Below are 24,851 nucleotides of genomic sequence, written 5' to 3'. Positions count from 1 at the left end.
GCATACAATTAGCACTGCGTATTAGTTACTGTTTATTATTTTAATTAGAATATTGAGGGAAGCAGTAAAAAGAAGAAAAGTTTAAATCATATACTGAACTATCCCAGAATTGCAAATGTCAACAATTAGATGTATTTCCTTTTAGGATTTCTTATGCTTAGATTTTATATGTTTGGTTTTTTTTTTTGTTTTTTTTTTTTTGTAATATATATATTTTTCCATTATATTACAAAACTGTAAATTTTATTTTTAGATTTCTACATAATACACTAATGAATTGCTTTATGGTTTTATTAACCAGACTCTTGGAGGATTTTAACTAGAGAATGATGTAATCACATTTGTGTTCAGAGAGCTCTTCCTGACTAGTATATGAAGGAGAAATAGAAAAGAGCAAACTTGGAAGCAGGGAGAACAGGAGTCTAGACCAGGCTTCAAATAATCAGTGGAAATAAGAACAGAGATAGGAAATAAACTTAGAAATATTTAAGAAGCAGGGGTGCCTGGCTGGCTCAGTTGGTAGAACATGTGACTCTTGATCTTGGGATTGTGAGTTCAGGCCCCACATTGGGGATAGAGTTTAGTTTAAAAAAAAAAAAAAAAAGAATTTATTCTTAAAAACACTTAAAATATTTGAGAAGTAGACTTCACTGAAGTGCTAGATAGGGGAACAAGAGAAATCTAGAATGACTCCCAGGTTTCTCTTAAATGGTTGGGTCAACATTCCATTAACCTGAATGGAAAGTCAGATGTTCTTTTGTGGGTAGCTTATGACTTTGGTTTTAGAATACAAATTTTGAGGTGCACATGGTTCACCTAAGGAGAATTATCCAGGAAAGATGTCAGTGTAAGATATATATGGGATGAGGAGCATAAAGATGGTGGTTGAAAGCGTATATATAGCAACATCACCCAAGGAAGATACACATTCAGAGAGAATAAAAGGGAGCCAAGTACTAATTATGATAAAATAGCATTTAAAGGCATTATAAAGAGAAGCGGAAGCCAAATACTATGACTTAGCAAATAAAGAGAAGGCAAGAAAATGAAGAATGTAGCTCTTTCTGTTAACTTAAAGAATAAGAGAGGACAGCAGCCAGGAGGTGGAAGAATGAAGAATTGAGAGGTAAAATTTTGAGGCTCATGGCGTACTTATCAGCGAAGGGGAAAAATCTCCAGGTTGAAGGACTGAAGGTTCTAGGAAAGTGAACGTATGACTGAAGAGTACCATTAATGAGGCTGAGGCAATGTGTGAGATTTTCGGCAGGAGGTTCAAACAATCAGCTTTGAATACGTGTGAAAGACACACCTCTTTCTGTCCTGCAGACAGAAGGAAAGGCAGTTGGGATGGCTATGAATATAGATACATTTGTAGGTAGAAAGGCTCAGGGTAAGAAAGGTCATGCTGATGGCCTCTGTTTTTCTCATTAAAAGAGGCAAGATTGTCTACTGAGAGTGATGAAGGCCAGACACAGGCTTGGTGAAAGTGACAGGTTGGAATACCTCCTGTGAAGAAGTAGTTTTCTGAGAGTTGACTGCTTGTTGTTACCAGTTATTACAGTATCAGCAGTACATTTATTTCTACTCTTTATTTTTTTGTTTCAGATCTGAAACAGCAAAGAACTGGAAATCACTAACAGAATCAGAGCGTGCCAGAGGGTCATTGGAGTCCATTGCTGAACATGTTGGTATGTAACTAGGGAAAATAATGACGCTGTATCCACTGACTTAAGAATTTATGCAAGGGCGTATATAATTCTGCCTCTACAGCGTTTCGATTAAAAAATGAATTTCTTAGAGATAATAATTATTGAAATTTTAAGTTACTTTTATATAAAAGTGATTTATTGGTTATATATAAATTTAAAAACTGAAGCATAAAGACATTAATCTAAAATGGTTGAGTGTATCATCGGCATCCCTAAATTCTCCCTTAATCAAATTTTATAACTGATTATATATTTTTTTCAGCCTATACTATTTCTCAGGGTTAAGTGGTTATATACATGTATATTTTTCAACTTAATCCAACGAAAGATGAGAATTATTGAAAATAAAGTGTAATTCAATGAGGAAATAAAACTGAGGCATAAAAAAGCCTATGTAGAAACAATGACAAAATAGAGATTTGAATTCAGAACTTTTACTTCTTGGTTTGTTAGCTCATCAAATATTTTTTTTTCTTATTCTGCAGTTTTAGCTCTTAAAATACTGTATTTGCAGAAATTGTTATTTTTTCTCTTGCATTTGCATTTGAGAGCTTAGCTGAAGTCCCCAGGAAAATTCATTCTTTTCAAGGTATCTTTGTCCCTCCTTCATTGTTTTCCTATATGAAATAATGTGTATGTAATATCTATCTGGTTTCACATGATTTGAGGAATTGATCACTCAAATCAGTGTCTCCATTAACTGAGAGCCATTTTTCTTCACTTTCTAAGTTAAGACAGCCCTTAAGAAATATTTCAAACTTTAAATTTCCAGTCATTCTAAATGTTCTGGTTATTGCTGGGGCAATATATTCTCTTAAAGGAAAAACTTACCTTATATGGTAACCAAAACAGGTTATATTTATTGACCAGAGTTTTTCCTCATGAAGATTTGGCTTTTACTTAAACTTTGGTTCCAGCAGTTAAAAGGTTGTGATTAAATAATTTTGATAAGATTTTTTTTCTTTTCCTTAAAGATGCTGCATTGGCAGGTTCTGAGAGATCAGTATCGGAAAGGTCTTTATCTGCATATGTGAAGAGAGTCATTGAATTGGATAGACAAACAGAAGAGCATTTTCAGACTTCATCCCCAATTCTTAGATCATCAAGGAAAGCCAGAGCAGAATCTGGTGATTCTTTAGAAAATGTACCATCATTATCTCTTCTCAAAGAATTGAATGCCCCTAATAGAATTCTGGATGTGTTAGATGCCAAGGTTGAAGAAGCTAGTCAAAAATCAGAAATACAAGAAGTAGACTATGCAAAATTGGAAGAGAGTGTGATTGAAGAGGCCTATTCAAAACAATGTAGGAAGTCTGATGTCTTACTGAAACTAGACCTGGAACAGGGAGATTCATCTGAAATTCTTTCAAGGAAGGATCTTCCTTTAGATTCTGTAAATGTTCAGAAAGACTTAGTTAGATTAGCCAGTGAAAATCTTCATAAAAAACAGTCGAAAGAGAGAGAGTCAGATCAAGGTACTGATCACAGTACAAGCACCCAATCAGAAAAAGAAGTTCATGAACAAAGGAACATAAAGGAAAGGGACTCATCTTTGTCAGAGCATCTTTTTGCTCCTAAGGAGACATCATACTCTGAAGATTTTGAAGTGTCTTCTCTCAAGAAAGACATTTCAGCTGAACTGTACAAAGATGACTTTGAGGTGTCATCTTTGTTGTCACTCAGGAAAGACTCTCAATCTTGCAGAGATGAGTCGCGGCCAACAAAGAACTCTACAAGTAGAGCCACTAGCTTGGGCAGTGATGATGAAATCAGTGAGTGCCTCAGTGAGAAAAGCCTTTCTGTTCATAGCAGTGTCCACTCTGAGAGGCTATTAGAACTCAAGTCCCCCACTGAGCTTATGAAAAGTAAGGAGCGCAGTGATGTAGAGCATGAACAGGGAGTTACGGAACCCCCTTCCTTGGTTTCAGTTTCTGTTGCAGATGAGTTACATGATTTCCACATTGGCGATAGGGTGTTGATTGGCAATGTTCAGCCAGGAACTCTTCGATTCAAAGGCGTGACCAGTTTTGCCAAAGGATTTTGGGCTGGAGTGGAGTTGGATAAAGCTGAAGGAAATAACAATGGGACATATGATGGCATTGTATACTTTGTGTGCAGAGAGAAGCATGGTATTTTTGCTCCCCCTCAAAAAATATCTCACATTCCAGAAAACTTTGATGACTATGTGGACATAAATGAAGATGAAGAGTCTTACTCAGATGGACGATATCAATACTATAATCAAGAACAAAAAGATACAGCAGATTCCAAATTTGATAGAGAAAAGGATGCAGTTGAATATTTTTATGAGAACTCTCTACCTAGTATGCATGATATAGAAGCCTCACTTGATGGAAGCCTTAAAATAGAAACAGACAAGGTACAGGACGTTTCTGGGGTACTTGAAGCCCATGTTCACCAGCAATCTTCAGTGGATTCACTGATCTCTTCAAAGGAAAACAAAGACGTTCCTGGTGCCATAGAAAAGGTTTCCATTGCTGTAGAAGGTGATACTTTAGACAATGCCTTTTCTGAAGAATTAAAGCAGCAGCAGCAGTTGACAGAAAAGGAAGAGGACCTATGTCCTGAGGTGTCAGAAAAGCTCTCTACTCCACTTCTAGATCTTTTAGCAAGAGAAAAGAACCAACTGGAAGCCCAGCTGAGGTCCTCACTAAATGAGGAACAGTCAAAGCAGCAGCTAGAAAAAGTCAGCTTACTGACAGACAGTTTACTAACAGTCTTTGTGAAGGACACAGTCAATCAACTACAAGAAATCAAAAAAGCTAGGAATGAGAAAATCCAGCTTAGCAATCAAGGGCTTCTTGATGATGATCGACAGAGTATGCCACCCCAAGGCCTATCCCAAAATCTTGAGGAACAGTCATCAAGCGTTCCAGATTGCTTCTTAAGGCCTGACTTAGAAGATGAAAAAGAAGAGATTTCTTCACCAGATATATGCCCCAGGCCTGTAAGTATTTTGTCTAGAAAGAATGGCAATTTACCTTCTGTAGTGCGTTTTAATTCTGTAGTTCCTCATAGATTTTTTGTGACATGTTATTTATTAGATAAAGATCACTGTACTAGTTTTTAAAGACCCTGTAGCTGTTTTTCTGTCTGAAGTATGATTGTCCTCTATTATGTCATGAGTGGTCACTGTAGGATTGTCACAAACACTGGCAGTTTTGTGCTGGATTGATGACCCCTGTGTGCTGTCTGGAGGTTCCAGACACTGAACAGATCCACTGAACAGATTTACTCCATGGAGCTTTCCAGTGGTTCTCAATCCAGTTCTTTTTTGCCTATGAAATTATGTGTCTACCTATCTACTCAGTCATAGTTGCTCTGCAGATATTGCCAGTTGTGATGTTGATTCTGGGAAAACTGAAATACATCCACTATGACCTATACTCAGACAGACCATCAACTTAACTCAGGTTGCCCGTAGACAGTTGAACAAAAGTAACGATTTTGAGGAATTTGAGCCAGATAATCACCAGAGGTGAGAAATTTCATATATTGTTTCCATATCCCAGAGACAAGAGAGTCCTTCAGGAACAAAATAATGATGATTCAAAAAGAAAAAATAACTAATCAATAAACAGTTTATAAAAATTCAGTTATAAGGCTTATGTAAGCAGAATTATGGGAAGCAGGATACTTTCTTCTTAAATTATTAATTAGTAGCCACCATGTTGTTTTTGTTTTGCTTATAGAGAAAAAGAGTAAACATACAAATAATATATTTGCTTTGTCTTTAAAAACAAAAAGCCCAAATGAATGATCTGAGGTTACTAAACGGTGCTCTGTTTGAATGGTTCCATTTCCATAGGAGAGTCCAGTATTTGGTGCCAGTGGACAGGAGGAGCTCGCTAAAAGACTTGCTGAACTTGAGATCAGCCGGGAGTTCCTGAGCGTGTTAGGAGATGATCAAGACTGGTTTGATGAAGACTTTGGTTTGAGCTCTTCTCACAAGATCCCCAAAAACAAGGCAGAAGAAACAATTGTACCTCTAATGGCAGAACCTAAAAGAGCTCCCCAAAAGCCATGTGAGACACTGTTGGCAGTCCCCCATACCACAGAGGAAGTAGAAACTCTTGTACATAATGCAGTGGAAGAACTCTGGAAATGGAAAGAATTAGGTCATGATCTCCACAGCATCAGTGTTCCTACAAAACTGCTTGGCTGTGCCAGTAAGGGTCTAGATATAGAAAGCACTAGTAAAAGAGTCTACAAACAGGTATGTAACCTGGAAGGATAATTTTAATTTTTAAACTCATCTCTGTTGTTTGAAATTTGGATTTGTAGCCATTTTATTTTTGTTTCATTTTTCTCTGTCAAGGCGGTTTTTGATTTAACAAAAGAGATTTTTGAGGAAATATTCGCAGAGGATCCCAACTTGAATCAGCCCGTCTGGATGAAGCCATGTAGAATCAACTCCAGTTATTTCCGACGAGTGAAAAATCCAAATAACCTTGATGAAATCAAGGTAAACTGCAAACTAGAGAGTATCTCCTTTTTTGACTTGCTGTTCATTTATGTAGATCTATAAATGCCATAAAAGCAGGTGCTCTTCTGTATGATTCTCCTTCTGTCCTCAAGGCCTTTTGCATAGTGGGTTTTCAGTACATGTTTGTTGATTCATGAAGTCCATGAGGAGTGGAGGGATGAGGTGAGAGGGAGTCCTGAATCCTCAAGTGTTTGCAAGTGTAACTTTTTAACATTTCCTATGTGTGCATAATTTATAATATTTAAGAAAAAATTAGGAAATACTCTGGGAGATAAATTATTGGACTTCCAGGTAAATTTTTGGCAATTTAGAGATCATGGTACAGTATTCTAGAAGTATACCTGAAAACATGTCTTCTATCAAATATGCCAGCCCTAGACAGGTGTTACCTTTTCATCTTTGATTTTGGAGGTCTCAAATTAGTTATGTGGTTTTGAAATATGTGGGATAGTAATATGATATATAAAAAATATTGTTTGGTATCTAAGAAGCCCCTGAAAAGATTAAGTGCCTTGAAGCTACAGTGACTCCCAGCAAAACTTCAAAGTCACATTGGTGGAAATTTCTGCCCGTTCACATGTTTCCTTAATATAGCAAAGGTTGTATTCCCAGTGTAGTGCCTCTTGAACTGTAATGTGCATATGAATCACTGGGGATTTGGTTAAAATGGAGATTCTTACTCAGCAGGTCAGGAGTACCATTTCTAACAGACTCCCAAGTGATGTGGACGCTGTTGACCCTAGAACCCACCCTGAGGAACAAGGCTCTGGAATTGTGTTTTCCAGACTTATTTGATCACAGAAAGCCTGCCTCCTGCATCCTGCCCCTATAGCATACCTCCAGCTACAGTTGACCCTTGAACATCTTTGGGGGTTAGAGCTGCCAACCCCCTACGCAGTTGAAAATCTTTAACTACTAACAGTCTACCAGAAACCTTACTGATAATATAGTCAATTAACACATATTTTGTATGTTACATGTTTTGTATACTGTACTCTTATAATAAAGTAAGCTAGAGAAAAGAAATGTCACTAAGAAAATCTTAAGGAAAAGAAAATACGTTTATGGTACTGTTATGTATTTCTTGAAAAAACTCTGTGTATAAGTGGGTCAACACAGTTCAAACCCATGTTGTTCAAGGGTCACCTGTGCTCATCTTACTGGTGTATTTTCTTACATCATCCAGGAGTGTATGTGGACTATTAAAATATAGTAAAGAACATATACATTATTCTGGTATGTCATGTGGAGGCATTGCCTAAACAATTTAGTCTGTTTTTTTAATTGAGATATAATTAACATAATTATATTTGTTTTAGGTATACAACATAATGATTCTGTATTTGTCTATATTATTAAAAAAACAAGATCACCACAAGTCTAGTTATTATCCATCATTACATATGGTTACAAATTGTTTTGTGTGATGAAAAAATTTTAAGATCTCTCTTAGTGACTTTCAAATGTACAATACAGTATTATTTAACTACAGAAAGCTTTTGAAAATATTTTGTACTCATAGAACACCAACAGATATTTATGGGATGTCATGTATGCCTACATTGAAGTTAGGCAAACTGTGGCTCACAGTCCAAATCCAGCCTACCACCTGTTTTTGTAAATGAAGGTGTATTGGACCACAGCCACACCCATTTGTTTAAATATTGTGTATGACTGCCATTCTGCTACAACAGCAGACTTCAGTAGTTGCGACAGAGACCAAATGGCCCACAAAGCCTTAAATATTTACAGGCTGACCCCTGCTTAAATTAAAGTAAGGAAGAAATAAAAAGCTTCCAAAGATTACTTTTGATTCATTAAAAAAAGAAAACTTCTAAAATGATTTTCAGCTTTGAGGAATAAAGTATCAGAACTGCCTGGGGAGCTTTTTCAAAACACAGGTGTATTCCATTGCTTTCAGCCCGCCAGTGTTGATACATCCTTGAAAGAGAGAGAGCTAGAAAATGTGTGTGGATTGGTGGAGTTTGGGGGCATTGGTAGTTTGAGAATCTTTTCAAATGATTCCGATTCATAAATGTGTCTTTTCCCCCCATTGACATTTTTTTAATGGAACAACCATAAAAAGTTGTAAACGCCAATTGTTTTATTAATAACAAAGGACAGATAAGTTGAAATAAGACAAGATACATAATGGGACGCCTGGGTGGCTCAGTTGGTGGAATGTCCAACTCTTGATTTCCACTCAGGTCATGATCCCAGGGTCGTGGGATTGAGCTCTACGTGGAGCCTGCTTAAGATTCTCTCTTTCCCTCTGCCCCTCTTCCCCACTCATGCTCTCTCTCTCTCTCTCAAATAAAAAATGTTTTAAAAAGACAAGATGCATAATATATATCAACAATCATCAAAATGCATATATCAGTATAACATACAGTGATGCTGCCCAGCGATTTTAATATTGAAATAACATTTTGTAAAGTGTTTTTAAGGATGATAGTTTAAATATTGTTTGTAAAATTATCATGCTTTTTATATTGAAGCACTGATTAATATTTTTACAATTCAACATATTCAGTCATGGTGCTTCAAAATAAACTATCCCAGCCAAAGCCTGTACTTTGCTCCCATGGCACTGCTTCGAACCTTTATGTGGGATTCTTTAAGTGCAGAGATTTATTTAATGCTTTCTCTAATAGTTTTGCCCGCTTGAAGTTAACTAATGGCGGTTCTTAGATAGAGGGGACTCTAAAGTGATTTTTCTTTGCAGATTCATCAGTGGGTTTTACTTTTGTATGTTGTGTAAAAAGAAAAATTCTTTAAGTGAGTAAGTAAAGTCAGAGCATTTGGAATGCTTTTGTCTTCAAATTCCTAAGTGGAACTGTTAAGTGGAAGAAATTTGTATGATCTTTTATTATAAATGCTATGTTCTTAGCATGCACCTGCATTATAAGCACTGACTTTCAGAAACTTGGCTGTTTGGTTCATTACTTCCTCTTATTTTCACAGAACTTCATAGCCACCGAAGTGCTCAAGTTGTTTAGTCTTAAAAAGGAGCCAAACCACAAAACAGATTGGCAGAAAATGATGAAATTTGGAAGAAAGAAAAGAGACCGAGTGGATCATATCCTGGTCAGTGTATATAACTGCAATATGTTTATTTTGACTGTCTCTTCTAAAATCAGAATGTAGTCACATTCTAAAAAGAAAAGGAATGTAACTGACCCTAAGTCTATGATAGTGAAGCCGTAAAGCCTTCACTTGCTGCATTTCTGCCCCTCAGTTTTGGAACTTGCTTTCTTTTGAACTTGACAGATGAATATGTAACTGAACAGTATTTTGTGGGTGTGGAAAACTTGAGAAATAAAAAGCCGAGTGGATGAGGTACGGCTTTAAGAAGAGATCAGTGTAGACTCTGGGGCCAGACTGCCTGCCTTTAAATCCCTTTTCTGCCACATACCTGGTGTGTAATCTTGGACAAATTGTCTAATTTCCTTGTGTCTCATCTCCCTATCTGTAATCTACCAAGACAGTTATTAAGAGAATTAAAAGTATGTTTACATATGTATGTATGCAAGAGTTCCCTGGCTATATATAACTCAGTAAATACTAGCTGTTATCATTTCCTCCTCGTTATTATTATCCAGAGCTTTTAGCTGGGTAGGATTTATTCCATTTGGCAATAGATTCCCCTAGCACTAGAAAAACATTTCTCAAACAAAAAAAAAAGAAAGAAAAAGGAAAGAAAAAAAAAAAGTCATTCTTTTCTTTGTTCCCTAAAAGAATGTTAAGCAGTAGCAAACTTCGGGAAACTCATTACTTGATTCAGGTTTATCTCTAAACATTTTGATTCTGAACTATTTTATCTTGTCTGTATTTATATTCATATAACAAAAAACAAATGTAAGGCTTAAATTAATGAGTTTTCCCCAAGTATGCGCCTTTCCATTGCTTCATTTACTCAGTAACGACTACACTAGATAAACATTTATTTAGAGTTTTATACTTTGCCATTCTTTTTCATGCTTTATTTGATCCTCACAGTAATTATATGAGGCAGGAAGGACTCACGTTATTCTGTTTTACAAATGAGGAAGTTTGGGGGCACCTGGCTGGCTTAGTCAGCAGAGTGTGTGACTCTTGATCTCAGAGTTCGAGTTCAAGCCCCACGTTGATTGTACAGATTACTTAAAAATAAAAAATCTTGGGGCACCTGGATGACTCAGCTGAGCTTCCGACTCCTGATTTCAGCTCAGGCCATGATCCCAGCGTCGTGAGATCGAGCCCCACGTGAGGCTCTGCCCTGAGGGTGGAGGATGCTTAAGATTCTCTCTGTCTCCCTCTGCCCCTCTGCCGCGTTTGTGCTCTCTCCCTGTCTCTCTAAAAATGGGTGAAATTAAAAAAAAAAAAAAAAAATCTTTACAAAAAGTTTAGACTCAGAGATATTAAGTGACTTGCCCAGCAAATAAGAGCCAAGATTTTCAGCAACTAGTTTTTCATAGCTCTTTGCCTCTTAAGAACGTGAACTTGTTCTCATAGTTCTACAGCAGCTTAAAGTTTGAGTTCTTGTTAATTTCTAAGTCGTTACTTCCTCCACTTCTTTAGGAGTTAAAGAAGAGAGCATGTCAGGAAACATTCATGTACCCCTTCTATCAGTTAAATTGATCATATCCTCTATAAATCATCTCAGGGCACACACTGAGTCAAGAATTGTGCTAATTAACGACTAATGTTACAGTGGTAAGCAAGACAGACCTAGACCCTGCCTTCATGGATTTATCCTTGGCTGGAAAAACTAGCCATTAATATATAATTTACATAAGTAAATTAGAAATTTTATAAATTATAAATTAAGTGATAAAAATAGAGGAACAGAGAGCTTTATACAAGCATAACCCAGAGGAAACTGATCTGATGAAGATGGTCAGGGAAGACTTCCCTGAGGAAGTGACATCTGAGCTGAGACCTTAAAGACGAGTAAGCATTAACTGGGTTCTAAGATAGAAGAACAATTCACGGAAAGCAAACCACGTTTGCAAAGACCTGAAATGAGCATGGGTCTGAGCTGAAATGTTAGCACGGCTGGAGGTGGCATAAACTGGAGAGGTAGAGTCTGTGTCCTGCAGTGCCTTGTAAGCCACATCAGGGATTTTGGATTTTATTGTAAAAGCAAGGAGTTTAAGCAAGAGAGATTACAAGACCAGATCTGCAGTTTTAAAAGTCCTGGAAATGAGACACCTGGGTGGCTCAGTCAGTTAAACACCTGACTCTGATTTCAGCTCAGGTCACTGATGGTGCAGAGCTTGCTTGGGATTCTCTCTCTCCCTGTCTCTCTGCCCCTCCCCTGCTCACACTTTCTCTCTCTCGCTCTCAAAAGAAAAAAAAAAAAGAATTAAAAAAAAATTAAAATGCTGGAAGAATCCTTCAAAAGAAATGTGTGGAGGAAAAAAGACCAGTGAGAAGGATGTAGCCTGTAGGTCAAAGGTGACTGTTTAGGTTTATTGAAGCAAAACTTCTTAGGTAAGTTTATCTTGAGCACATGTCAAGTAAATGAGGAAACCAGCATAGTGTGGCAGTTCAAAATGAACAGAGAGTGAAGGCTTAATGCATGCGGCTTCCAGCTAGTTACAGACAGCTCTCACTTCACGTGGTTATAAAAATGTCATCTTCACAGTGAAAGGATTAAATACGTTGGCGGGGGAGCAACAATTTGGAGGCATCTTCAGACTGGAATTATTAGTCAGAAATGACAAGTAATACATCTCACAAGTGAACAATAAATGAATTGATTTGTAGCTCTTTATTAGACGTACCACAAAACAAGATCTTGTCCTTGGAAGGCATAGGCTTCCAGGTGCCAGATAGGATCACTTACACAGGAAAACATTGGTCTCTCCAGCAGTTTTCAGAAAATTCTTAAATAGCAAACAAAAATTCCTTTTGCTAGTATGAGATTATTATAGCTTGGGTGAGGGTAATGTCAATGTACAACAATTCAGGAGATTTGGGAGTTGGGAAAATAGTAACAACATATATTTTGTGAATATTCCCTTTGCTGGTCATAAACTGTTTTCCACCTTCCTACAGAGAGACCTGGGCCTATGTAACTTGTTTCATGAGTTCACTCTTAATGTATAGCAAAATGATACTGTTAGTTCCTTGAGTTAATTATTAAAAATGCTAAATAGGGGCGCCTGGGTGGCTCAGTCGGTTAGGTGGCCGACTTTGGCTCAGGTCATGATCTTGCGGTCCGTGAGTTCTAGCCCCGCGTCAGGCTCTGTGCTGACAACTCAGAGCCTGGAGCCTGTTTCAGATTCTGTGTCTCCCTCTCTCTGACCCTCCCCTGTTCATGCCCTGTCTCTCCCTATCTCAAAAATAAATAAACATTCAAGAAAAAAAAATTTAAAAAAAAAATGCTAAATAAACTCCTCTCCCACTGTTAGATTTAGCCAACCTAGCATCTGGAGATTCTAATTCTCCTGCATAGAGAGATTGAGATTCAAAACAATCTTTTTATATCACATGAACCAAAATTTTTCCCATAGTACAAAAGAAAAATCATGTTTATTATGAAACAATCATGCTCATTTTATGAAATTTAGAAAATATTGGTAAGTCAAAAGAAAAATCATGATAATCTCATCACCTAGATAGCTCTTAATATTGTGATATATAGACTTAGGGTCTTTATACAGAGGATTTTTTTAAACAGTTGAGATCATGGTCTCTTTTTTGTAATCTGTTTTTAGTCAATAAAATGTGAACTTTTTTCTTGTCACTAAATGTTCCTCTGTTTTATATCACATTTAATAACTTTATCCCATTTTATTGTTGTGGAAGTATAGTAATCCATTGTACGGATGTACCATCATTTATTTAACCAGTCAGTAATTTTTTTTGCTCTTTTAAACGGCAGTGTTGTAATAAACATCTTGTGATATGGTAGATCTTTGTACTTATTTCCAGTGGTTTCCTTAGGATAAACTCCTAGAAATAGAATCGCTGATTAAAAGCATATGCAGAATGTTAAGGCTTATGTATGTGTTGTCAAATTGTTCTCCAAAAAGGTCGTAGCAATTATACATCCTTAACAGCACGGTACAAGAGTGGAGGTTCCCACCTTTGCCAATACTAGCTACTACCAATGTGTAAGTCTTTACCAAAAGAATGAGCTCATTTTGCTCTATTTAATTTTATTATCAATGTGGTTAATATTTGTACCTGTTCCTTGGTTATTCTAAATCTTTTGCATGTTTAATCCTTACATATTTCAGAATGACAAAAAAGAATGAAAATAATACAGAAACCATTGTTTCCACCTTTCTAACGTCCATACTTTAGTATTTCGTTAATCCCACAAACATCATGTCAGCTCTCAGCCTTTGTCTGCAGGTCTGTCTGCTCTGATCTCAGCCCCTGCTCCTGAATTCCGGCTTACTTACATATTGAATTCTAGGATGATCGTTCTTTCACTTCAGCAGCTTGAAGATACTATTTTCCTGTAACCTGACCTCTCTTGTTGGTCTTGAGACATCTGCTGATAGTTCTTTTTGGGGAATCTGTCTTATCTTTTTGGTTTCTGTGGAAGACCGTGTGTGTGTGTTTGTGTATTTGTGTGTTTGTTTCACAGTTTCTCTGGATGTGTCTAGATGTGGATTTGTTTTTTGTTTTTTGTTTTTTGTTTTCCTGCTTTGGACTCACTGTGCTTATTAAATCTATGGATTCATATCTTTACTCAATTCTGGAAAATGCTCAGCTATTATTGTCTCTTAGAATATTGCCTCTCCCCAAGTCTCCATTTCCCTGTGGCGCCTCTCTGGACATCCCTTTGGCCCTGTTCTCTCTTCCACGGTGCTTGATTCTTCCCCTAAATAGTTGCAGCTCTTGCTACTCTTTTAAATCCCTATTTGTTCTGGTAGTCAGGATTTTCCTCTTTTCTCAAGATTTCCCTATGCATTACAAATATTTTTTGTTGTATTTTATCCAATATCTGTCTTTATATGAGAACTTTTTCGCATCACCTTACTCTTATCTTACCATTTTTACTCTGACGGGCTTGCCAGCTAGTTGTGGTGTTGGGGGTGGTGGTGTTTTAACGTACGCCAGGAGTTTTTCAAATTTTATTTCTAAGTAATATTTGGGTATTATCATTTAAAAGAGCAGAAGAAGTCAGTGATTAACATTTTGGTCAGCTCAATACTGTAGATAAAATGAAGCCAGCTTTTCTTATAAAATCGATGAGTTTTATTGTTTTTCTAGAGTTTTGACTGTTGGTAATTTTGGTTAGGATCTTTAGATTTTAGAGGTCCTGAAATATCCTGAGCCTCGTTTAATATTCTTGGATGTACGATCCCCAGAATGCTCCCATGGATGTTAGTGCCACTAAAATGAGAAAATAGGGCATAGCAGTTAAGAGCCAGATCTGTGGAATCAGACTCCTTGAAGGTTCCAAACTTGTCTCCTACCACTTACTAACAACGTGACTTTGGGCACGTTACCTCTCTGTCTCTCAGTCTCCCCCTCTGTAGAGTGACAGCCTCATAGAGTTGTAGTGATGACCAAATGAGGTACTGTATGTCTTAAGTGGCATATAGAAAGCTCTCAAAAGTAGTAGATATTATTAGTGTAAACGTTTTTATTGATTTACAATCATTTTCTTATTTGATCCCTACCCTCCCTGTCTATAAATAGCCAGAGTCTAAATTATGTCACTTAGAACTTGGGTCAGAAATTTGACTTGGTGCTATGAGATACATTATGAAAATTTTTGTTTTTTTGCATCGTGAAAGTAAAAATTTCATCTTTTTATTAAAAATACACAAGCTGGGGCACTTGGGTGGCTCAGTCGGTTAAACGTCCGACTTTTGGTTTCAGCTCAGGTCATGATCTCACAGTTCGTGTGTTCGAGCCCCGCGTCAGGACAGGGCAGAGCCTGCTCCGGATTCTCTCTCTCCCCCTCTCTCTGCCCCTCCCATGCACACGCACTCTGTCTCAAAATAAATAAGTAAACTTGAAAAAAATAAAAATAAAAATGTACATGCCTCTCAGCTATAGTAGTTTTAATCTGTTACCTATGCCTGAGAGATGAAAGCACTTGGACTCAGAACAAGCAGATGCTGCCACCTCTGCCTAAAGATCCTAACACTACTAGCTAGATTTAATCCCAGAATGCTGTGATTCCATCTTCCTATAAGATCATATAATATGTCAGCCATATCGCCAAGTTTTTCAATATACTTTTTTGACCAATGCCAGTATTTTCTTTCATCACACTGGTTCATCACCACACAGTCCAGTGTGATAAAAGAAAAGATTAACACAGAATTAAATCATGTGAAAAGTTTAATTGGAAAAGGGACTCTGATGTATGTATGCATGAATACCATGCTTTACAACGATAAGAAAGAACCGAGAAAACTATTCACATATTTCCCTGTTACAGTATTAGATCCACTGAGCTCCCAGGAGCATCTGTGGCCAGTTCAAATTAACCCAATCAATCAATCAATCATTTCTTATGGACCTGCTATGTGCTAAGTAGTATTCTAGGCCCTGGGAATACATTAGTGAACAAACCAGACAAAATGCAAGGAGCTTTCATTCTAGTAAGGGAGACAGATACATAAGAAAAATAAATCTATGGAGGCAATAAGGGAAAATTGGGGGTTGCAGTTCTAGATAGGATGGCTGGGAAAGATTTTACTGAGAAGATGACATTTGTTTAAAGGACTGAGGGAAATGAAGTGAGCCAAACACTCATCCAGGGGAAGAACATTCTGGAAAAGATACATCAGGCCTTGATTATTAGGGAAAAATCACTGGGTATGGAGCAGAGTGAGGAGTCAGAAAAAGTAGTAGGAGATGATGTCCCAGAAGTATCGGTGTGTGTGTGTGTGTGTGTGTGTGTGTGTGTGTACACGCACAGAGGGCCGAATCATACAGGGTCTAATAGGCCCTTGTAAAAACTAGGTTTTACGCTGAATAAGATCAGCAGACATTTAAGGTTTGAGCAGAAGAGTGATGTGATCTGACTTAATTTATTTAACAGGATCACTGTGACTGCTGTGTTGAGAATAGACTGAGGGAATGGTAGTAAAGGCGGGAGCAAGGAGACCAGCAGGATATTGTCATAATCCAGACAAGCAATAATAGTGGCTAGCACCAGTGTGGTGGTGTTGAGGTGGTAAGAAGTGGTCAGATTCTAGACAGATTTTCAAAGCAGAATGGAATTGCTGATAAATTGTGCCATATGAGAGAGGGAAAAGTATTAAAAATAACTCCATCGGGTTGGCCTGAACAACTCAAAGGATGGAACTTCCCTTTGCCGACTTGAGGAAGATTGAGAGGAGCAGGTTGGGAAGCAATATCAAGAGTTCTGTTCTGAACCTGTTAAGTTTGAGGTGTCTGATAAACATCCAAATGGAGATACTGAAGAGGCAAGTGGACATACGAGTCTAGATCTCAGGCACGAGTCCTAGGCTGGAGGTAGGACTTTGGGAGTGGTGGACACATAGATGGCAGTCAGAGCCCTGAGACCAACAGTGTAGATGCAAAGGGAGGAGGTCCAAGGACTTAATTCCTGACACACTCTAATGTTTCATGTATTCAGAAGATGAGGAGGAACAAACAAACGAAACTAAAAAGGAACAGCCAGTGAAGTAGAAGCAAGCCAGGAGAGGGTGGGGTCCTGGAAGCCAGGTAAGAGTGTTTTAAGGAAGAGGCAAGAATCAACTGCATGGGATACAGCTAATTGGTCAAGTAAAATGAGAACTAAGGATTTACCGTGGGATTTAGCAACGTGGCGGTCTTTACTGATCTTAACATTAATACAAAGACTTTGGGTGGCGTGCATGAGGTAAACATTTGATTTGCAGTAGGTTTCAAGAGAGAACAAGAGATTAGTGAGAGCAAAAATGGACATGTCAAAGGAGTTTTTTTGTGAAGCGAAAGATGGAGGGGGACATGGTGACAAGAGAGCATTCTTGTAGCATGAAAAAAATATGCTGACAGGAAAAAGGAGAACTTGTGATGGCGCAGAGGAGAGAGCACGGCAGGAACATGTCCCTGAGTCGGCGCGGTGGCATCCACACCGTGGACGGGTGCCCTCCCGCTGAACGTGAGCACTTGTGACAGGATGATCTGTTATAGTAAATATTCCAGAATGAACAGTAGCTTCCTCCAAAAGTTGCTTTCCAAAAGGAAATGTGTAATTTAGCTGTCATCGCTCAGACTAGGAAGGTCCCTAATCAGTCTAACTCTCCCTGTGTCAGTAGGCATTATTTGAGGTGAGTAAAATACAAAGAAAGTTTTTTTTTTTTTTTAGACAGAAGGGCCTCCATTAGCCAAAAATAAGAACAGAAATCTTTCTTTCAGCTCCAGGTCTCATTCACTCTGTCTCTTTACCACTCCAGAAGGACATTAAGTTTTCTCTTAGGTTAGCTAAGAATATGATGAGCTATTTTTAGCAATGCATTCTCAAAGTGTATGTGATGTGGGATGAACGACAAGAAATTAGACCAACTCTTGCATATCCTTTACACATAGTAGCCTTGGAAATTGCCTCTACTGTAGGTACAATTGCACTAAGGACAAATCCTGTAGTGAAACCACCTAGCTTATGATGGAATCTCCTTTACAAGTTAAGGTCTGTTAAGGTACGAGATAGCTCCTGAGGGTCTACCTATTGTTGATAAGTTCTTTCTCATAGTAAGCCTAAAAGGGTTTTCTTTCATATAATTAATTATAATTTACTTCTCCAGCTTTGGTGTTTTATCTAACAATTTGAATTCTTCCTGCATGCCTTTGAGGCAGCTGTCGTGTTGCACCTGAGTCTTTCTCTCCCTTTTAAACGGTATTCTCTCCTCTTGTCTGATAGTGTTTTTAAGTCCCCTCGACATCTTTTCACTTTACCTCTTTTTTCAGTGTCCCTCTTTAAATACTGTGCACAGAACTGACCATATAATATTTCGTGTATTTAATTAGTATGGACATGCAACCCTTCGTTTTTTAGATATTACACTTGGACTAATGCAGTTTATAATTACATTTGTTTTATTTTTAGCTACATCATTCTCACAGGACTCACAAAAACTTAGGAAAACCCCAAGACCAAAGTTTCAACCTGTCCCTCTGTTGTTATTTTGGGGACCCAAATATAGGACCTTATTCTTTTATTGCATCATCTTGTTAAATTTGGCTCTTCATTCCAAGCTACCCATACATTTTTTTAGTTCGTTTTTCCAACGTAGTTCTGTTCTCAACTTCTTGTTACCTCTAAAATTCATCCGGGTCATTGCTGTAAACGATGAACTGGACAGAGCCAAAGACAGCCTTTTAGCACTCAGTAAAAAATCCGGGGCGCCTGGGTGGCGCAGTCGGTTAAGCATCCGACTTCAGCCAGGTCGCGATCTCGCGGTCCGTGAGTTCGAGCCCCGCGTCGGGCTCTGGGCTGATGGCTCGGAGCCTGGAGCCTGTTTCCGATTCTGTGTCTCCCTCTCTCTCTGACCCTCCCCCGTTCATGCTCTGTCTCTCTCTGTCCCAAAAATAAATAAAAAAAAAAAACGTTGAAAAAAAAAAAAAATCCATGTGCCAGATGCTTAGCACATTCTATTCGCACCATCCTTGTCACTGAGAAATTAAAATTATTAGACTGACTTTTTAATGTAATTTAATTTATATAATACATACTAATTTACCATACATCCATAACACATCTGCAGGAACAGAGGAAAATGTGTAAGAAAATAGAATAGGCTCCAAAAGCCAGAAGAAAAAACACGGAGGCAGATCTGCAGGCTACGAGATCCCTCAGTTGCCATAGTTGAAGTTCTGAGTTGGGCTTTGTGCTTTTTGATGGCTAAAGCAAAATGGAAAACATGATATTAGTCCTCGCCAGCCAAAAGGGAAATGGTTCCTGCTCTTAAGGAGGAGCAAAGCTTTTGCTAAATCTGATGAGGGCACTGTGGGGGCTTATCGTCTGTGCACTGAGATAACAGATGAAGTCCCAAGCATATATTCTACTCTAAGGCCACAATTGGTTGCCTTAGGACAATGCTTCCTAAATTGTGTTATTGGGGAAGAGAAAAGATTTAACATTAAAGGTTGAGAAAACTTATAAAAAGGAAAGCTGTGCAACTTTGTTTGGACAAAATTCATGGACAATATGAAATCTTATGTGGGGACACACCTCTTAGCTTTCCCAGAACATGGTTCTCCCTCAACACCAGTTTGAGAAGTGTTGCATTAGGCTGTTGCATACAGCATCCTTCATGAGAGGAACACCAGTTCCTTGGGAGGTTAATTGTATTTCTTACACATCCATACAAAATGATTCTTTGATCAAATAAATATGGGAAACCCTGGATTAAATGTTTCTTGGGGTGCCTGGGTGGCTCAGTCGGTTAAGCGTCCGACTTTGGCTCAGGTCATGATCTCGTGGTTTGTGAGTTCGAGCCCCGCATCGGGCTCTGTGCTGACAGCTCAGAGCCTGGAGCCTACTTCAGATTCTGTGTCTCCCTCTCTCTCTGCCCTTCCCATGCTCATGCTCTGTCTCTCTCTGTCTCTCAATAATAAATGTTAAAAAAAATTTTAAATAAATTTATTTACTGGTGGACTTCTTTTTAATAGGCTAATTTACATTGTGAAACTCCCAGAGGGAGCTTTCTAAAACTTATTTGACCTTGGAGCCCTTTCTGGTGGCATATGTGTTCACGGATCATAAATTAGGGAACAGAGGAAATGGATGTTTTGTAAACCCTTCAAAAAACTCTCCTCAAAGAGAAAGAATGTGGCAGCCACCGTGTCATAGATCTGTCAGCCCTGGCCAAGGGCACCTGTCAGGCAAGGCTGTTCTTTCTTCTTGTGCTCTCAAACTCCAGGGCAGTGGAGTCTTCTCATTTCCTCCTAACAGGAACCAGAGTACAAGCGCCCACCTTCACTTCCTCTGCGTCTTTTGAGATGAAACTCTGATCAGGGCAAGTCAGGTATTTGTGGTTGTACGGCTTTTTCACCAAGTTAGATTTCTGGTTAGACACTCCGGTCACTGAATTTCTCACTAGATTGGGGTTTACAATCCACTTTCTCTGCCTCACCTCCAACCCACATAGAGTATCATTACATACTGTTAAGTCTCATATGTTTGTTTGTTTGTTTTTAAGAGTAGTCTTTAAAAATTGTAAACAGGCAAAAAAATCTTGGACAGTTAGTTCTAACTTGATTGGTTTTAGTTTACCTTGGGAATCCCCAAACCCTAAAACGCAACTAATACTGTAATAACATTGTATGATGACGGATGGTAAGTACACTTACCATGGTGAGTATGGCATAATGTATGGAATTGTTGAATCACTGTGTCAAACTAATTAACATTCGGTGTCAACTATACTTCAGTTAAAAAAAAAGAGCAAGTATTACATGACTGATTTTTAAAATAAACTTAAGCAATAATACATTTTAAAAATACTGTAATGAAGGGGCGCCTGGGTGGCTCAGTTGGTTCAGCATCTGACTTTGGCTCAGGTCATGATCTCACAGTTTGTGAGTTTGAGCCCCGCATTAGGCTCTGTACTGACAGCTCAAAGCTCTGTCTCTCTCTCAAAAAATAAATAAACATAAAAAATAAAATAAAAATACTGTAATGAATATTAAACTTCATTTATTTATGATATTCTAAAATCGCATTCAGTATTTTCTTTCGATATATACATTTTATAATTGTAAATCCATACATCTAAGCGTTTACATTCTTTTCTCCCCCTTAAATCCTTATACACATTTGCTTATGTTGTCATAGACAACAACACACTTGTAATCCTTAATATCTATAATACCTTAATATCTAATATAAATCCTTAATATCTAAAATATCTTAGTAAAATACTGGAATATCGTCAAATTCTACTCTGACAGTTTTGAAGCCACTTTTATTTGGCAGTTGAGTTTTTTCAAATCTCTTGCAACTTGAAAAGGGATCTTGATATCATCATATAAACTACCTTTTGTCTGACTTACTTCCTTGGTCTGTGTTCTCATGGACGGGCATGTAATACACATTGATATATAATAATGCCTACTATCAGGCATTGCATTAATATGATTAGTTTTGTAGCTTTTGTGCGACAGTAATTTTCTCGCCTTGTTGTTCCCTAAATTCCAGGTGCAGGAGCTGCACGAAGAGGAGGCGCAGTGGGTGAACTATGACGAGGATGAGCTGTGTGTGAAGATGCAGCTCGCCGAGGGGATCTTTGAGACCTTGATCAGAGATACTATCGATGTTCTGAATCAGATCAGTGAAAAACAGGGGAGAATGCTACTTGTGTGACATCTTGCAAATAAATCGAACACTGAGTGTAATATGAGTCCTGGGCCTTTCTGCCTCCTGATACACACCCCATCTCCATCATAGCAAGAGTGCTCCTGGACTTGGTACCTTTCCTTAAAGACTACTGGTTTGGAGTTCATGGGACCATGCGGTATATCTGGTATGACAGCCTTTGCCTTTAGAGACCGTCCACCGGATCGATTGGTTATTTTCGGTGGGCAGGGCCGCACTCCTGATGTTGACATGCGGTATAATCCTACACCTCTTGTTAGCGCCCCTACCAGGTCCCAGATGTGGGCTGAAAACACCAGACTCACCTCTTAGCTTAGACGAGGCTGTCTCTTCGTTGAATCTGAAGTCAGGCGGGGTGAGGTGTATAGCTAACGTGCGTCCTACCATTTTGGAGACGTAATCCTGGTCCATACCATGAAAGTCATAAATGGACACGATAGTCTCTCAACAGTATTAAACCCTTAACCACTTCTAAATAGGCAAGTTTAATCATGTGTGCCTATTTCACACTTTGGAATTCCTTTCGCTTCTTTTTGAAGACCGTTTTCTTCCATTCTTGCAGTTGAGCAGCACCGAGCGGACCTGTCGAGTTAACAAATCAGTGGTAGCCTTGCTTTCTGAGCACCATCTACAGAATTTTAAACCTTTGCATTATTTTTAGTTTTCTCTGTGTGGGCATGAAAACGAGGAATGCCCCCACTGAAGACCGGGCTCAAAGGACGGATGCGGGGCCGGCTCTCCTACCCCTTCTTCTGTCCCTGCACTTTGCTTACTCCTTCTAAACCTCTGCCAGCTGCTCCCAGAATCCCAGATCCTCAGGACCATCTCAGGCATCCAGGCATGGCAAAAGTGGAAATGATTCATTTTGGCCTTCAAACATTCAACTCCCTCCCACCCCCCATCTCTCCCCCAAGAAGTCAGAGACGCTGTTACTTGAATGATTTAGGAAATGAGTGTGTGCACCAAAGACAAAAAGATATTGTCTGTTGTTCGTGTGCTTGTGTTGCGCTATGGAACATTTTTTTTTAATTTATTTTCAGATAAATTATTAAGTTGGAAACGTGTGTCCCTATTCAGAAGTGAAAGATTCTTCTTGTAATAGTTAAGCTTCCGTCTTGAAGCTTCTGTGGTTCATAGTCTTTGCACAGGAAATCTACGGTTTAAACAGACCCATACACATATCGAAGAAGGCAGTTTGATTCGGTGAAAAGAAGATGAGCTTTTCCGAGATCACCTGCAGTAGCAGGAATGGAATAAGGTGATTTAAAGACACTGCACAATTCAGTTCTGCCTCTCCTGCAGCATTGCTTCTCACAACTCTTACCTGTACCTGAAAAGAAATACATAGACTCCAGCTGCTACGTTAGAGCACACATGATGCTCTCCGGGACCTCAATACACTGCCTTCTCGACTGGTTTCTCTTAATCGGTCCCATCCTTCTTCAAGTAATCTAGAAGAATGTGGATAATCTTAGGCGTGAATGTAAATGCCTTAATATTGGAAGGTCCCGACTAGAAGCATGATATAAGACATCCACTGGATTCCTATTTACAAATATCCTGGAATGTTAGAGCTTCACAATATGTTAGAAAAACCCCAAAGATGGTATAATCTTTAAGTGTGCACGTTCGTTCATTTCTGCATCTTCCCTGTCAACTTGCCTTTGCGTCTCAAGTGTTTCACTATGCACACTTCCATTCCTCCTTGGTTTCATCTTGTCATCATGAGACACTTACTGAAATGATCATTGGAATATTTGCATTTTGCACAATGACTGGTCTGATAGCTCTTGACAAATAAGGAAAGCACTGAAATGTGGTGACTGGGTCTCGGGAAATGCGCAGTTTGATGCATCGCCAGCATTTCTTCTGGGCTTTTGATGTTGAGCTCTAGTCTTGTAGCCATAACGAGCAGATTGACTAAGAGAAGCTAGGGTTTCTTGGGGTTATTAACCAGTAGTGTGGAGATATTGTTCTCACGCGGCCAAGGAAAAGCAAAGGCCTTTGTTTTTAGTCTGTGTTACTTGGAAGACAGAAAAACATCTTGTCTACACCCTTTGGCTGTTTGTAGGATTACATTGTCCTTATGATACTGAAACTTTACAGCTGCTATAAATTTTTTATAAGTGAATATAAAAATAATATAATAGGAATATAGGTTGTTTTTCTACATTCTCATTATTTGGATCTAAATCAATTTTTAATAAGAAAGTTAACCTTTACTCTTTATGACATTATGATTCCAGAAAAGGAAAAGAGTAGATCAGAGTGCGGAGCCCGTAGAGTTCCGTGGTGAGGGCGCTGCTGGGGCTGCGCGGTCCTCAGAAATCCGGGCTCCCCGGGGAGGCAGCAGTCGGTCCGTCTTGCCCCTGCTTAGAAATGGTTGTCCATAGTTTGGTAGCAGAAAACAGAGGAATCTATGATTAGCAGATGTCTTATTATTTTAACTATTGGATATAATGGAAAAGGTGTTTCTTATTAGCATTAGGATTGATGACTGTGGATACGCAGCCACTCGTTCCATATTGGGATCTTTTTAATCAAGCTCTGCCTCTTCAAGAATCTAAATAGTCCCTCTTTCTAATCTTTGTTCCTTCTCCCCCCACTCCCATCCTCTTTCACTCTTTCTTTGTAATTCCTCTAAGAAAAAGATCTTTGCATCAGCAGTAATATCTTTTAGAATAGCACTCTCAGAATTTAGTAGTAAACCAACATAGAGGCTTCAGATTTATTTCTGAGTCCAAAATAATTTGTGCTATCCAGGGTACTTGACTCTGGGTTAAATAAGTACAGGGTATAGATTCCCTCTTCAGGTCTAAACAGGAATTTTTATTCTAGGGAAAAGTGGGAAGAGCTCAAAAGTAGTTAATAAGGAAGGCAATTTGTTTTTCTTTTACCCGAAAGAAAAGAAAATTCCTTCTGTGACTACAGGTCTCTGAGAAATTATCTTTCAGAAGAGATTTCATTGCTCATAAGAGTGTTGTGGCCTATTGATAAAAACAATTTTGTTCACTTTCTTGTCTTGAAAAAAAGTGGCCTTAGCTTTTTGCAATACTTGAATAAAGTGTGTACTCGCACAGCGTTAGAGACTCATAACTTTTCTGCAAGAAGTTCAAACTTACATCTTCTTTTACTACCTTAAGAATACTAGTGAATAAAAACATTAATTCAAAGAGCAAATGATAGAAACTACAATGATGTTTAATGCAAATTGTAGGAACTTACATGTTTACAAATCATCTTAAACTGGTTGTGCAGCAATTCAATAAAATATCTTTGTATTATAAAAATGTGAAGAAAACAATGTAAACTGATGTAAAGGAGGTACTGTCATTTTAATTAACCTGTA

General features: G+C 38.3%; 1 protein-coding gene across 2 annotated transcripts in view; it reads left to right on the top strand.

Annotated features, from left to right (window-relative positions):
- The window catches only part of CEP350 (centrosomal protein 350), a 151,557-nt gene extending 130,035 nt beyond the window's left edge, over positions 1–21,522 (top strand). For both annotated transcript variants that reach the window (XM_049634147.1, XM_049634146.1), the window contains 6 exons: positions 1,606–1,688; positions 2,684–4,677; positions 5,539–5,946; positions 6,049–6,195; positions 9,181–9,303; positions 21,326–21,522. In XM_049634147.1, coding sequence (XP_049490104.1) covers positions 1,606–1,688; positions 2,684–4,677; positions 5,539–5,946; positions 6,049–6,195; positions 9,181–9,303; positions 21,326–21,490 — 2,920 coding nt within the window. In that variant the 3' untranslated portion in view covers positions 21,491–21,522. The remainder of the gene's footprint in view (positions 1–1,605; positions 1,689–2,683; positions 4,678–5,538; positions 5,947–6,048; positions 6,196–9,180; positions 9,304–21,325) is intronic.
- Positions 21,523–24,851: the final 3,329 nt, after the last annotated feature.

The sequence above is a fragment of the Panthera uncia genome, chromosome F1 (genome assembly GCF_023721935.1).
Source record: "Panthera uncia isolate 11264 chromosome F1, Puncia_PCG_1.0, whole genome shotgun sequence".
NCBI lineage: Eukaryota > Metazoa > Chordata > Mammalia > Carnivora > Felidae > Panthera > Panthera uncia.
The sequence above is the reverse complement of the archived record's forward strand: the minus strand, read 5'-3'. Positions and strand labels throughout refer to the sequence as shown.